The 15,874-nt window shown below is 36.1% G+C and overlaps 1 protein-coding gene across 1 annotated transcript in view; it reads left to right on the top strand.

Annotated features, from left to right (window-relative positions):
• GPR137B (G protein-coupled receptor 137B) overlaps positions 1-15,874 on the top strand; it is a 113,633-nt gene that overhangs the window by 84,991 nt on the left and 12,768 nt on the right. Inside the window, exon 5 of the mRNA XM_001378360.3 lies at positions 11,760-11,888. Within this exon, the coding sequence (XP_001378397.1) occupies positions 11,760-11,888 (129 nt within the window). The remainder of the gene's footprint in view (positions 1-11,759; positions 11,889-15,874) is intronic.

Here is a 15,874-nt window from a genome sequence, read left to right as displayed (position 1 = left end):
AATAGCTTAAAACTTCTCTAAGACCTTTGGACTATCCTGTATAATGCTTTAAGCTTTAGAAAGATCTTTCCTCCTTGTGAGATAGGTAGTATCCCTATTATAATCCCCATTTTGCATATGGGAAAACCAAGACTCATATGACTAAACAAGAGATGGAAGGTGGGATCTGTATATCTGCGGCCTGTAGCAATTGGTCCAAAGACCATGGATCCTAGACCAAGCCAGTGACATTGACATCAATAGAAATATGACTACAGTAAATGGGTATTCAAGCCACAACATCCAGAAAGACTTTGATGGCCCATTCCCTTGTGACTTACTTAGCTTCCCTGAATCCAAGAGTTGTAGAAATTGTGCATTCCTCCCATCGCTTAGGTTCCCTGAATTCATTATGAGATCACATGGTAAGAAAAACACCATAGGAGTACTCTGTCTTGTGCAAACCCAGGTCCTCTGTGACCTCTGGCATTTCTTTGACTGACAGAGAATACCCTTGTTTTTGAAAAGGCCCAGAAGAGGGCAATTTTTTGTTCTTTTTTTAGTTTTACTGATGTTTTTGTTTTTTCATCACATTCATTTCTATAAAAACACTTCCCTCTGCTTCTATCCAGTCAGCCTTCCCTTGGAACAAAGATTTTTTTTTTTTTAATAATCCCTTTTCAGCAAAACCAACCCATATATCAACTGTCTGTCATCATCTGTATCTTTCAACACCCCATCGTTGGCCTCCTGTCCAGAGAAAAAGAGGAAGGTTGAGTGATTGACTTTAGTCCAGAAACATTCTAAATTTTGTTTCTTATTCAAGTTAGATTCAGAGAATCAGAGAACTGGTTGAAACTTTATATAATCATCCGATCTAACCTCCTTCCTTCCTTCCTTCCTTCTGTCCAATGGATGGTGCCACACATGAGCTTAGATTTGAGGGGCTGATTTGGTAGAGTGAAAAGAATGCTAGATCTTGAGTTAGTATAAATTTGGATTAGGTTCCTATTTGTATTGTTTCCTAGCTGTGTAGTTTATTAAACTCTTTTAAAAAAAATACCTTTATCTTGTCTTGGAATCCAAGATAGAAGAGTGATAAGGGCTAGGAAGACTTGCCCAGGGTCACACAGCTAGGAAGTATTTGAGGCCAAATTTGAACCCTGGACTTCCTGACTCTAGCCCCATGCTACCTACCTTAGTTTACCCTGGGTACTTAGTTTACTAAGGGTACCATGCTACCCTTAGTTTACTAAACTCCTAAGCCACAAATAGGAGAAAAGGAACAGGTAAGCTAAATATTTATATAGGCAAATTATTTAATGTCTCGGTCTCAGTCTCTTCATCTTTAAAATAGGGATAATAATTCCTATAATATCTTAAATAACAATTACTAGTATTTATATAGTATTTAATGGTTTTCAGAGGACTTTACATATGTTAATTTTGTTTTATCCAGAAGTGGAACTGAGTCAAACACAAGTTAAGTGACTTGTCTAAGATCACACAGCTACTACATGTCTGAGGCCAAATTTGAGCTTGGGTCTTCCTAAGTACAGATTCAACACTTTATCTGCTATACCACCAGCTCCTGTACTTGAAATCTCTTTTCTGAAGATCAAATGAAGTAATGTCTATAATGTGCTTTGTAAACCTTTGATAAATTCCAACAGTTATTTTTATTGAAAGTTAGTATTATAAAGGATCTTAAAATTCATCTGATCCAATTTCTCACAACACATATGAAGAAACTGATGTCCAAAGGGTTCATAGGATTATAGATTTAGAATTAAAAAGTCCTTTGTGATTATCTAGTCCAATTTTTTTGTTCAGTTGTGTCCAATTCTTTGTGACCCCATTTGCGGTTTTCTCAGCCACGATCCTGGAATTGTTTGCCTTTCCTTCTCCAGCCCATTTTACAGATAAGAAAACCAAGGCAAATATGGCAAAATGACATGCCCAGAGTCATACATTTAGGAAGTATCTGAGATTGGATTTGAAATCAGAAAGATAAGACTTCCTGACCGTAGGCTGGGCACTGTATTGACTATGCCACCTAGCTGCCCATCCAGTCCAGCATTCCAGTCCTCCAGTTCCAAGTACATTACTCTTTCCACTATACTGCCCTATGTCTTCAGTCACACAGCTAGTTATTGTAAGAGTACTGACTAGAATCCAGTTCTTGTGACTTCTGCTCTTTTTTTAACACAATGTACAAATTTACAGAATATTTTCTCAAAACTACAGTGTGAAATGAGTAGTAAAAGACTATCATATCCATTCTTCTAGATGAGGAAACTAAGGCATAGGTCAGTTTTCTCTGACCCAGAAAGAAATGGATAACTTGTCCATGGTCAAATAGTTGGGTCGTGCAGATCTCGGATTTGAACCCAAGTTCTATGTTGCTTTTTTTTTTTTCTGCAAACTCTACTGACTTTACCTATAAAAAGAAAAAAGAACAGAAAGGAAATGAAAATCAGGATCCCCTCTGCTTCTGAGGTCCCAAATGACATACAAAGCATGGGTGGAATCTCAAGGTGCAAATGGAAAATTTGTGAGGAACTCAATTTTTATTCTTCATGAATCCCTTTGCCCATTACTGGACTTTTCAACAGAATTATTCAAATATCCTTTTATTTAGTTTAATAATTCTTTTATTTAAAGAGGTAGTATTGTACAGTGGATGGAGAACCAGCTTCAAAGGCAGGATGATGAGGTTGGAGTTCTCTTGGCTATCTGACCCTAGGATTAGTTACTTACCCTTACAGTATTCTGTGAAATACTCTTAGACTATAAGTTTCAGAGAAGGTGTCAATTTGCTTTGGTAGAGGGAGTTTCCTCACTCAGGAATAGCCTAGACCACTGAAATCACAGGTCTAGAACCTTCACCTATGGTTAAAGTATATTTTATTCTTGAGGAAAAAAGGCGAAAATAAAAGAAAAAGAAAAAAGGGAGCCTCCTATCTTCTCAGTAATGTAGAACAACTCATTCCAGATATTCAACTATTAACATCAGTAATTGCCCTTCCTTTTTGTTCATTTCAAGAACCTGGGAACTCTCTAAAATCAATAAAATCACAGGGCAGATTCCTAATTCATCCCTTTCTTTCATGTAGGTTTATATGGGTTCTGTTTAAAAATGCAAAATAAACTTGGTGAATTGGACTAATGAAAATAGAATGAAATCCCAGAGGAAAGAAAGGTTGTTGGTATAAGCTTGACTTCCTTCATCTCTTCATGTCTCAGCTCAAAGCCCACTTTCTGGGATTGGAGAAGCCTTTCCTAGTGTCCTTATCTTTTAGTACCTCCCCCACTAAGATCACCTTCTGCCTACTCCATGTCTGTGACTGCTAGGTGATGCTGCTGGCTGGAGTCAGGAAGATTCTTGTTTGAATTCAAATCCGGCCTCAGGCACTTACTAGCTGTGTGGTTTTGAGCAAGTCACAAAACTCTGCCTCAGTTTCCTCATCTGTAAAATGATCTGGAGAAGGAAATGGCTAACTACTCCAGTTTCTTTGCCAAGAAAACCCCAAATGACTTCTCCATTAGTCTCAATGCAGTGATCCTGAACTACAAGAAAAACCACTATCCATATTCAGAGGAAAAACTGTGGGAGTAGAAACACAGATGAAAAACAACTGCTTGATTACCTGGATTGAGGGGGATGTGATTGGGGATGTAGACTCCAAATGATCATCTTAGTGCAAACATCAACAACATGGAAATAGGTTATGATCAAGGACACATGTAATACCCAATGGAATTGCACGTTGGCTACGGGAAGGGGTGGGGACAGGGGAGGGAAAGAATATGATTCTTGTAACCAAGGAATAATCTTCTAAATTGACTAAATAAAATTTTCCAAAACAGAAAGCCCCAAATGGGGGCATGAAGAATTAGGCACGACTGAAAAATACCAATTCTTATGTGTACCAAGTCTTTTATGTATTGTCTTGCCTATTAGATTGTGAGTGCCTTGCTAATAAGGAGGGGTTTTGATGTTCTTGTATTCCCAGCTCTTAACATGGTAAATGCTTAAGAAATGATTATTGGCTGACCAGCCAACCTGCTCTATTTTAAGGACACCAAACATGAAAATCTAATTTTGCACTATATGGAGGTTGGAACTTGACTATATTTACCAAGAAAAAAAAAAGACTGAATTTTAGATGCAGGCAATGTCTGTTTTACCATCTAAAATACAACTTTATACATAGTTGAGTTTACACATAGTTTTTGGGGTACAATTATTATGTAAAGTTAGGTCCACCTGAAAAATAGGAGTTGGGGTTGGAGGGCAGAGAGGGAGGGTGACTCAACAATGGACCACAAACTCACTATGATTCATCAGCACAATTCAGCTGGGCAGAAAAACCAGCAGAACATTGGGATGGATTCCAAAGAAGTTGACATGCAGTGATAGGGAAATTATTCTCAGCAGAATAATGTATCCAATTTTTAGTGGCTATATAATAATAGCTAACATATAGGGAGTGCTTTAAGGTTTGGAAAACATTTTTTATATATTATCCCACTTGAGCCTGACAAAATCCCTTACAGAATCCCATTTTATATTTGAGGAAAGTCAGGCCCAGAGAGGTTAAGTGATTTTTTTTTTGTAGGTAACAGCCTGAGGCAGGTTTTGAATTCATGTCTTCATGACTTCAATTCCAACCCTGAATCTACTGTGCCACTTAATTTCCTCAATACCATAAAATAGAAAAGGGAGAAACTCAAAAAGATCCAAAGAAATTTGATAGAAATGACAAAAAAAAATGTGTTATATGAAAACAGATTGAAAGAATTGGGAAATTGATTCTGCAGAAGAAGATAAGAAGTGACCATTACATACTAAGGTCAAGAATACCATGGGCTTTAGTAAAGAGAATGCTCAACAATAAAATATAGAAGGAACTGATTGAAAACTAAGAAGAAGAATCAAAAGTTGATTATTATTAGGTATCAAGGAAAGAAATTCAAATGATTTATAGCCCTATTAAAAAAATGTTCTAATTTACTAATAAGTAGGGCAATGAAAATAAAAGAAACTCTGAGATTCCACTTCTTATCAATCAGCTAAGGTAGTAAAAAGGAAAATGATAAACACTTGTGGGCTTTAGGAAAATGGGCACATTAATGTATTGTTGATTGAACTGTAAACTAGGCTACTTAATTCATTTACTTTTGTATGATGTATACCTAATCTATTCCACTGGGTGACTTTTTAAAATGTAATAACAAGTATCAAATTGAATGATTACTAGTCTGTAATATCATTTGAGATCTGGTACTGTTAGGTAGGCCCACTTTGTTCCATTTTTGTTCCTCATTTCCCTTGAGATTCTTGACCTTTTTCCTTCAGATGAATTTTATTATGATTTTTCTGGTGCTATAAAGCTCTTCTTTATGTAAAAAAAAAATAGAAAAAAGATTAATACTATTTAGTTTGGAAAACATCTTAGCATTCTAACCATATTTTAAGACATCAACAAAATGTTCTAAGTATTAGGTACAGACTGTGTTTTAACTTCCATTGTTGCGATGTCCCTTTGGTTTTTTTTTTTTAGGTTTTCATTTTTAAATGACAGTATTTAACAACCACATCCAAAAAAGGCACCTTTCATGTCAGTTGAAACTCCACCCCATTGCTACATCTAACAATAATAGCTGACTGCTATTTTATTTTATTTTTTAACTTTATTTTTATTGTCATGCAAACACACTTGCATATTGGTCATTATTCTAAGAACAAACTCATACATAGCTAAAATCCCAAAATAAAACCATAAATACAGTGATGTGAAATTCAATTCCAAGAGTTCTTTTTCTGGAGGTGGAGAGCATTCTCTGTCATAAGTCTTTCAGGACTGACCCAAATCATCTCATTACTTAGAATAGTCAAATTTTCACAGATGATCATTGTCCAATATTGCTGTTATTCTGTACAATGTTCTCCCAGTTCTGGTTATTTCATTCTGCACCAGTTCCTGCAGATCTTTCTAACTTTTCTTGCATATCATTTCTTACAGCACAATAGTATTCCATCACCAACATGTACCATAATTTGTTCAGCCATTCCTCAATTGATGTGCATCCCCTCAATTTCCAATTCTTTGCCACCACAAAGAGCAACTATAAGTATTTTTGTACAAATAGGTCCTTTCCCCTTTTTTATTGTCATTTTTGAATATAGACCCAGTAGTGATATTACCAAATCAAAAGGTATGCACAGTTTTATAGCCCTTTGGGGATAGTTCCAAATTGTATTCCAGAATGGTTGGATCAGTTCACAAGTCCACCGACAATGCATTTGTGTCCCAATTTTGCCGATCCCCTCCATCATTGACCATTTTCCTTTACTTCCACAATGGCCAATCTGATAGATATGAGGTGGTATTTCAGCACTGTTTTAATGTGCATTTCTCTAATCAAGAATGATTCAGAACATTTTTTTTAAACACTTACCTTCTGTCTTGGAGCCAATACTGTGTATTGGCTCCAAGGCAGAAGAGTGGTAAGGGCTAGGCAATGGGAGTCAAGTGACTTGCCCAGGGTCACACATCTGGGAAATGTCTGAGGCCAGATTTGAACCTAGGACCTCCTGTTTCTAGGCCTGGCTCTCAATCCACTGAGCTACCCAGCTATCCCCTAGAACATTTTTTAATATGATTATGATGGCTTTGATTTCTTCATCTGAAAATTTCTCATTCATATACTTTGGCTATTTGCTATTCGGGAAATGGCTTATATTCTTATAAATTTGGCTTAATTCTTTAAAAATCTAAGAAATTAGACCTTTATCAGAGATATTTGTTACAAATCCCCCCTCTTCCCCCGTTTGTGTTTTCCCTTCTAATCTTGGTGGCCCTTCTCCAAAGATCTATCAGGTAAACTATTCTGTGTTCTCCTAATTTAGTTATGGTATCACTCTTTATATCTAAATCATATATGCATTTTGACCTTATCTTGGTAGAGGGTGTGAGACATTGGTCTATACCTAGTTTCTGCCATACTGTTTTCCAATTTTCCCATCAGGTTTTGTTAAAGAGTGAGTTCTTATTCCAAAAGCTCGGATCTTTGGGTTTATCAAACACCAGGTTGATGATAATCCTGTATATTGTATATCTATTTTACTCTATTGATCCACCCTTCTATTGCTTAGCCAGTACCTGTTTTGATGCTGCTGCTTTATAGTACAATTTGAGATCTGGCACTGCTAGGTCTCCTTCCTTTACATTTTTTTCATTAGTTCCCTTGATAATCTTCACATATTGTTCTCCCAGATGAATTTTGATATTATTTTTTCTTGGTCTATAAAATAATTATTCAGTATTTTGATTGGTATGACACTGAATAAATAAATTAATTTAGATAGGATTGCCATTGTTTTATTAGACCACCCATGAGTAATTCATATTTTTCCAGTTGTTTAAATCTGACTTTATTTGTATGAAAAATATTTTGTAATTCAGTTCATAAAATCCCAGTGTTTGCCTTGGGTAGTATATTCCCAGGTATTTTATATTGTTTAAAGCAATTTTAAATGGAATTTCTCTTTCTACATCTTGCTGTTAGACTTTGTTGGTATTCTAGAAATGCTGATGATTTATGTAGATTTATTTTGTATCCTGCAACTTTACTAAAGTTATTAATTATTTCAACTAGTTTTTTAGTTGATTTTCTAGGATCATTTCATCCACAAAGAGTGATAGTTTAGTTTCCTCATTGCTTACTTTAATTCTTTCAATTTTCTTCTTCTTTCCTTATTGCTAAAGCTAGAATTTTTTAACCCTTACCTTCCACCTTAGAATCAATACTGTGTATTGGTTTCAAGGCAAAAGAGTTGGTAAGGGCTAGGCAATTGAAGTTAAGTGACACACAGCCAGGAAGTGTCTGAAGGTCAGATTTGAACCTAGGACTTTCCTTGGCTCTCAATCTAATGAACTACCCTGCTGTCCCTGTAAAGCTAGCATTTCTAACACATTATTCAATAATAATGGGCATCCCTGCTTCACTTCTGATCTTATTGGGAAAGATTCTAACTTATCTCCTTGCAGATGATTCCTGCTGAAGGTTTGAAATAGGTGCTATCTATTTTTTAATTTATCTTTTTTATTACTATCTATTTTTTTATGTATCATTTTATTACTATTTTTATTTATCATTTAAAAATAATAATAAGTGAATTTTTTTTAATCATTTTAAGGAATGACCCATTTATTCCTTTGCTTTCTAGTGTTTGCTTTCTAGGAATGGGTGTTGTATTTTGTCAAAAGGTTTTTCCATATCTATTGAAATAAACATGTGATTTCTGTTAGTTTAGTTACTGATATGGTCCATTATGCTGAGAGTTTTCCTACTGTTAAATCAGCCCTGCATTTCTGGTGTAAATCCCACCTGGTCATAGTGAATGATCCTTGTGATCTGTTGCTTTAGTCTCCTTGCTCGCATTTTCTTTAAATTGTTTGCATCCATATTCATTCATGAAATGGACCTATAATTTTCCTTCTCTGTTTTTGTTCTGACTGCGATTTTATTATATATAAAATGACAACTTTGAGCTTGATAGACAACTGTTGGATAGAGTACTCCAACAGTGCATGGCACCGAAAGGAAGATTCAAATTAATTTTCCCATTCTAAAGTGTCATAATTCTAAATATTTATGAGAAGAATTTGCCTAGTACATATATCCCCCCCCCCCCATGTGTATAGATATAGTTGTATAGTTGAGTATATGTTTATATGGATATAGAGATATGGACCTGCCTCCTCCCCCTCCAGATAGACAGAAAGAATGTAAGTTTACGTCCTGAGATTTCTAACCCATAACCATCTTTATATCATATGCACCAGCCTGTAATTTTTTTTTTTGCACTCTAAGGACCAGTGGAATCTTTTCCTCACTTGCAGCTAAGACCTCTCCCAAGTGATGTCTCCCCGTTAGGATGGGTGCTCCCTGAAGGCAGAGACTGGCAGTCTTCTCTCTGCATCCCAGTACTTTGCCCAGTGTTTGGTACTGTACAGATGGTATTAAGTCAGGCCAATTCTGAGACCTCATCTAATATTTGGAGTCAGAGAGTGCAGTTAGTCGGGAATAATAGTGGAGCACGAAGAGTTTTGTCAATGTGAGAAGGCAGCACCTATGCAAAACTTTTTCATTCATTATTCAACCCTTGGAAAAACAAGTGATGGTGACTCCCAGAACATCCATCCATCCATCTCCTCAGCCTCCTTTAGTCACTTTCTCCGCAATGTCTATCAGTTTTTTCAGCCAATGAAAGCAAAGCTCTCTGAACATGCAGGTAGGTACCTGCTGTCTTCTATCCCGGAGGTATGAAGCCTGCCCTGTACCAGGGATGTGCTAGAGTAAAGGGAACCTCAAAGAACATCTTTTCCAGCAAATTCCCTTCATTTTTCAGATGAAGAAACTGAGGCTCATGGATGTTATGTGACTTGCTCAGGGTCACACAAGTAGAAAGCATGAGAGATGAATGCATTTTTCACTGGACATGCTGCTTTCTAAAGTTGACAAAACTACATGCTCTTCTCTCCTTCTGTTATTAACTTTGCACTCTGGTTCCAAATATTGGTGGGTTCTCACTGTCTGCTAGACATAATAATAGTAAGCCCTTAGCATAGGCAGAAAGGGCAGTGACCTACATGATATGATTTTTTTAATCCAAAAGGAATTCAAAAGCAGAGGATGTTTATATTAGCACATACATATAATTTACATTTTTTAAACAAATTGTAAACAATGTGGAGTTTGTGGTTTTGCACAGAATTTTTTATGCGTTTGTTTAGTTAAATGTTTTTGGTGGTGGTGGTTATTAAGTATATAATAAAAAATAAAAGGCTGTAACTTTGTAAAAAGCTTTGCTATAGCAAAAACAAAGTGCATAGACAGAGGAAAACAATGAATTTCTTTTTCATTTTTAAAATGTTTGGAAATGTGTACCACTTTGATACAGTTTCAAGGTGCTCAGAACAACTGTATTCCTGTCACATAAACCAGGTAAAATATCCAGAGCACTTATTTCCAATTTGAAAAATGAAATGCTATCAATGTAGTGGATAACTTGTAAATAAAGGTTCTTCATTTAGTGTTTCCTCCAGTCTATGGTATTGAAGAAAAATATTATAAAGTTTTATTCATCATCATCTTCTTCTTCTTGTGGACTTAGAATCAGCAACATCCCTTTCACATTTTTTCCTTCAGTTTTGCTGCCTAATTATTATCATATGACTGCTTTTCATTATCATTCAGATTATTCTACATCTTGCCAATTTTTTTTTTTTTGGCTACATCCCCAGATGTCTCAGGGTTTGTAGATTTTATCTTGGGGCAAAATTCTGAACAGAACAGAGAGAATCCAGGTGGGAGCCATTTGGGAGCATTAGGATCCCCCACCCACCCATTACCCACCTCCATCCCATGTACATAGTCCTTCATCTCTCTGTCATACTACAACATATCAACTGTTACCATTTCATCAAACTTGGGTTTTTCCTTTCCAGACAGATACATCCATCTTTCTGAATACTACTTTGAAAATTCTGCAATATTGACAGGAACAAAAGGATTTTTTCCTTTCATGTTCTTCATGTCATATTTGTATAAAAGGCATAAACAGACATTTTGCCTTTTGGTTTCTTTGGATCACCTTTAACAGTCTCTAGTATGTAACTATATTGTTCTCTAGACTGTCCTATAAAATACTTTTTATGGTATTGAATCAGTATATTAATTTAGGTGATATTGTCATTTTATTATATTACCTCTATTTACCCAAGAGCATGTAACATTTTTCCAAACCCTTTGAACTGTCTTTATTTATGTAGGTAGTAGTTTGAGGTTGAATTCATCTAGTTCTTGTGTGAATTATAGTAGGTAGATTCCCAGGTACTTTTAAATTTTTTGTAATTATTTTTATTTTATATAATTTATATTTATTTTTATATTTCATATTATTTTATTTATTATATTATATATTTATTTTAATAAATAGTAGTAATTTATTTTAAGTAGAATTTATCTATCTTTCTGATGATAATTTATGGATATTTATTTTATATTCCAGAACTTTGCTCAAATCATTATTTTGATGAACTTTAGTTGACTTTCTGGGGTTCTCAAGTTCACCTGTATGTCATCTGCAAAAAAAAAAAAGTTTCTTCCTTAGTTGTGCTTATTTTTATGATGACTTTTTTTTTTATCTCATTGCTATAGCTGCCATCTCTAGGATTAAATCAAATAGCACTGGTGACAATGTACATGCTCAGTTTACCTTCATCTTATTTGAAAGGATTCCAATTTAATCCCCATCTATATTATGTTGGCTCTCAGGTTTGGATATATATTATTTACCATATTAAGTAATGCCCATTTAATTCCTAGGTTTTCTAGTGTTTCATGATTATTGTAGTTTGTCAAAAACCTTTTCTGTATTTGTTGAAAAAATCACTTATCAATGGATAAAAAAATTCCTGTATTTTTTAAACAATCCTTATTTAAGAAGGATGACCAGTGACCATGAATATTTCAAATAATCACCAGTGTCCCTCAGGAGGCTAGATAAGTTGACTACTCAAGGTCTCATCTGCTACTATTATTGTATGATTCCGTGGTTTAGACATGTATATTGAAGGGAGGAAGATGTTCAGGAATAAGATCAGAATTATGCTATACTCACTTCCAATTAAGCATAACTCAGCTTTTCTTTTGTGACTTTATACAGTGTAATTAGGTCCATTTCTCCATCCTTTTTGTCTTAACAGGCAGATCTGAAAAATCAGCTTGGAGATGCTGGCTATGTAGTGTTTGGAGTGGTCCTTTTTGTGTGGGAGCTCCTGCCCACTACCTTAGTTGTTTACTTCTTCCGAGTTAGAAATCCTACAAAGGACCTGGTAAGTAAATTGATTTTGTTCTTTCACAGTCTATACTGAGAATCTTCCCTAACACTAAGAATTATTTGAACCAATAATAAGTCATAGTTAATGGTCACTTATCTCTGGTAAAGTAAAGATGACAGGAAGATTGCAGAGATCGATGATTCCCACAAATAATTACAAATTGTCATTTCAGCCAAGTGTATATATTGCTTCTCTGAACCAAACTAGTAATATCTACCAGCACAATGTTTCCTAGAATTTTATCTCCTTTCCCTTTCCTGAGTAATTTCACTAATGACAAAGGAAGAGAGAAAAAGCAAGATAGCTGCTAGGAAGTAAAGCCAAGGCGCCTTAAAAATCTGGAATCTGGAGTTAGCCATAGAACTCTACAATACCAGACATTTGTTAAGTATCTGGGAGAGTATGATGTAATGGAAAGGACATTGGAATTGGAGTTAGAAAACTTGAGTTTGAGGTGATTGATTTTTCTGAACCTCAGTTTGTATACAAAATGAATATAATAATACTTCTACTGTTCCACTAAACTACCTCACATGGTGGTTATGAAGAAAGCACACATATCCCCTCCACATTATGAGTTTCCCCATCATGGCTTTGATTTATTTCAGGCTGGCATAAGAAATTCAATGAGAGTTTTTGGGGAGTTTCACAAAAGCCAAAAGGAGAAGGCCAGCAGACATTACAGAAAAATTTTACAAACTCAAAAATGCCTAAAAGTATACTATTGTATACCATCAATATATTTTATCTGCAAATACCATAAATAAACACAATTTTTAAAAAGTTAAAATAAGTAAATAAAGTTTTCAAAAAGAATGTGAAAGCCAGCAGGTAATATCATACATAAATGCATAAATATATGTAGTTATGTATGATATTACCTTATAGTATGTTCCGAATTATTATCCTCAGATTTATTTCATTAGAATATTTTTTCATTTTTATTTCTTTTTTTCATACAGTATTTTTTCTTAACATTGCGCTACATATAGCCTATGAACAAAAAGTTCACCCACATTTTTCAATAAGATATATAAGCACCTGATAAAAGAAAAAGAAAACATTTAAACCTCTCTGATATGAAGGGAGGGCCAAAGAATTTTGTGCAGATTTTCCAGATCACAGGATGGTATACCCCAAGCCCCCACAATGTGGAAGGCATGCATGTATTTTGAAAATTGTGATTTCTCTATGTGAGACATTTCCATTTTTTGCATCCAGAACATTAAGCTTGGTGCTGTAGAAAATATAAGAATAGGAATGGTCCTACCCCTGAGAGGTCCAAGGTGAAGTCATTTAAGAATGAGAGTATGGGAGAAGGTTTCAGAAAAGAAGAGAAATTTGAACTGGAATTTGAAACAAAAGAAGAGATTTAAACAGGTATAGTTTGGAATATGGAAAGGACTGGTGAGTATTTCAGGTCTAGGGAATGATATAAACAATGGCAAGAAAACAGGACAGTATAGAGTGGATTTGAAGCCAGGCTTTATAGTAGCTTATTATTTATGTGATTTTGTGCATAATTTCATCTCACTGGGTCTCAGTTTCCTCATCTGTATAATTTTTGTCAACCTTGAAAAACAAGAACCATCAAATAGTTAGAAAGAACTTTAATCAGGATGAGGGAGACAATGCTCTAACAGCCACCACACAGAGACAAGCTCTGGGACTCTGGGAACACTGTCTCTGGAAAATGCACCTAGAAAGGGGATTTTTCCATTGAACAGAGGAACTTGGGGTCTTATATATCCTTTGGGGAATAAAAGGAAGGAAGGACAATTGATTGGCTTATAGGGAGATAAGGGAAGGAGGATTCCAGACAGGAGAGGCTTAGATATAGTGGGAGAAATTTCTAAGACAAAAGGGTACTAAAGATTTGATTATATCTACTAATTCTATATAAGCTGAGATCATTGGGTACTTTAAGGTTTGTTGTTCTGGCTAAGACAAGAGTCACTGTGGCACAAGGGACAAAGGTAAATTGGGGGGGGGTTTCCATCATTACAAATGACCCCCCAAGTTCCTTCTCAGCTCTAAATCTGTCAACCCCAGGATCCTTTATTGTTGGGGAATAGTGAGTCATCAAGTTTGACCACAACAGAGAAAATAGAAATATAAAATAAAATTGAGAGATAAAGACGAAAAGATCGTTTGATTTCAGTCTATAGAGAGACTTCCCTGCCAGGCTAAGGAATTTGGACTTTGTTAGACAATAAGGAACTATCAAACCTTTCTGGAGCAGGAATACAAATAGAATCAGAGCAGTGAATAATAGAGATTAACCCAGTAGCCCCGAGTGTGCGGGCTACATTCCAAGAAACTGGAAGCCTGAAGATTTTTAGGTCAGGTAAAAGGTAATGAGGCTGCAGCAGCTAGGTAGCACAGCAGATAGCTTGCCAAGCTTGGAGTCAGGAGAATCTGGGTTCATATTTAGTCTTAGGCACTTGCTAGCTGTGTGACCCTGGGAAAATTACCCAATTGCCTAGCCTTTGCTATTTTTCTGTCTGAAGGTAAGGGGTTTTCTTTTTGGCAGGGGGCTAGGGAGGGAGATAATGAGAACAGATAATGAGAACCTTTGTTAACAGTTGGGGCTGAACCCTTTCCCCTTCTCCACAAGTGCCTGAGGACATTTCTCATATGAGCCACTACTGCCCAGTAGCCCAATGGGAGTATTTCCTTCCTTCTTTATCTGGGGTAAGTTGAGGGCTCACTTGCAGTGTGAGGGGGTACAGTTTGGACACTCAGCCTCTAAAAGGTTCACCATCACTGCTCTGCAGTTCACCATCACTGCACTGGTAATTTTTTAGCCTTCAACCCATGATAATATATGGGTCTATTTTTTTATGTCCATTCCCCAGCTTCTTCCTCTCACTTCTAATCTGGCTACCAAAGAGACTGACTGTCAGCATCATCAAATCACTGACCTCAATCATTCCAGTTATCTCCACTGGGAGAAAGTAGACAGTAGGGAAATTGAAGAGACCTACCATTGCCAAGGAATTTTGATAAGTTGTCAAGCTGTTTTATTTAGGTCATGGGTCTCTGCAACTTCATTCTGGTTCCTGGGATTGATTTAGGACTTGACTCAGCTCTTTGCCTTGACTTTTACTCCTCTAAAAAGGCATGTCAAATTGGAATTTAGAAACCCCAAGTTTATAGCAACTTGAGATCTGGAGACCTCCAAGTTTGACCTTGTCACATGAGAGGGAGATTAACAATAGACCTTAGAGTACTTGGTGGTCCCAGTTAGGTGGGGCTAGCAGACTCAACCAGACATTAAGTACCCTTTTGTCTTGGTAATTTCTCCCATTGTGTCAAAGTCCTTTCTAAGGTAGCCCAGCCCTTGGCAGGACCCTTTCCTTTGTATCCATGGTAAAGCATCAGCCTCTCCCTGATAATGCTGTCTTGGACTTCTCATTTGTAAAGCCAATCAATCATTCTTCCCTGTCCCAAGTTCCCCAAGTTCTATTGTTCTTCCGAGCTGTCATCTACCTCAGTGATTTCCTCCAGGGATGCTATTGCCAGGGTGCCAAGGCCTCTGGTTTTGGGTAATTGACTGTGTGGAGGCCTAAATATTGAACACTATCCCTCTCCTGATTAAAGACTTGGGTTTTTTTTTGACTGTTTAATAGTTCTGTGTTTTTTCCAAGTCAACAGGCAGTAGCTAGGTTTTTCTGGAGAGGTGATTGAAGAAGACTTAGTGGGGCAGAACATTAGGCTACAGAGATAGCCTCATTATTGACTCTTGGGAAATCAATAATTAATTAATGCTAGTTGACTTAAGTCCTATCAATAATTCAATAAGTATTAAGTTTAGTCCTGTCCAAATCTTTATAACCCTATTTGGGGTTTTCTCAGCAGAGATACCAGAATAATTTGCCATTTTCTTCTCCAGTCCATTTTATAAATGAGGAAACTGAGGCAAACAGGTTTAAGTGACTTACCTAAGGTCATACAGCTAGCAAGTGTCTGAGGCCAGA

Source organism: Monodelphis domestica, chromosome 2 (assembly GCF_027887165.1).
Source record: "Monodelphis domestica isolate mMonDom1 chromosome 2, mMonDom1.pri, whole genome shotgun sequence".
NCBI lineage: Eukaryota > Metazoa > Chordata > Mammalia > Didelphimorphia > Didelphidae > Monodelphis > Monodelphis domestica.
This window is presented reverse-complemented; position numbering and strand designations above follow the sequence as displayed.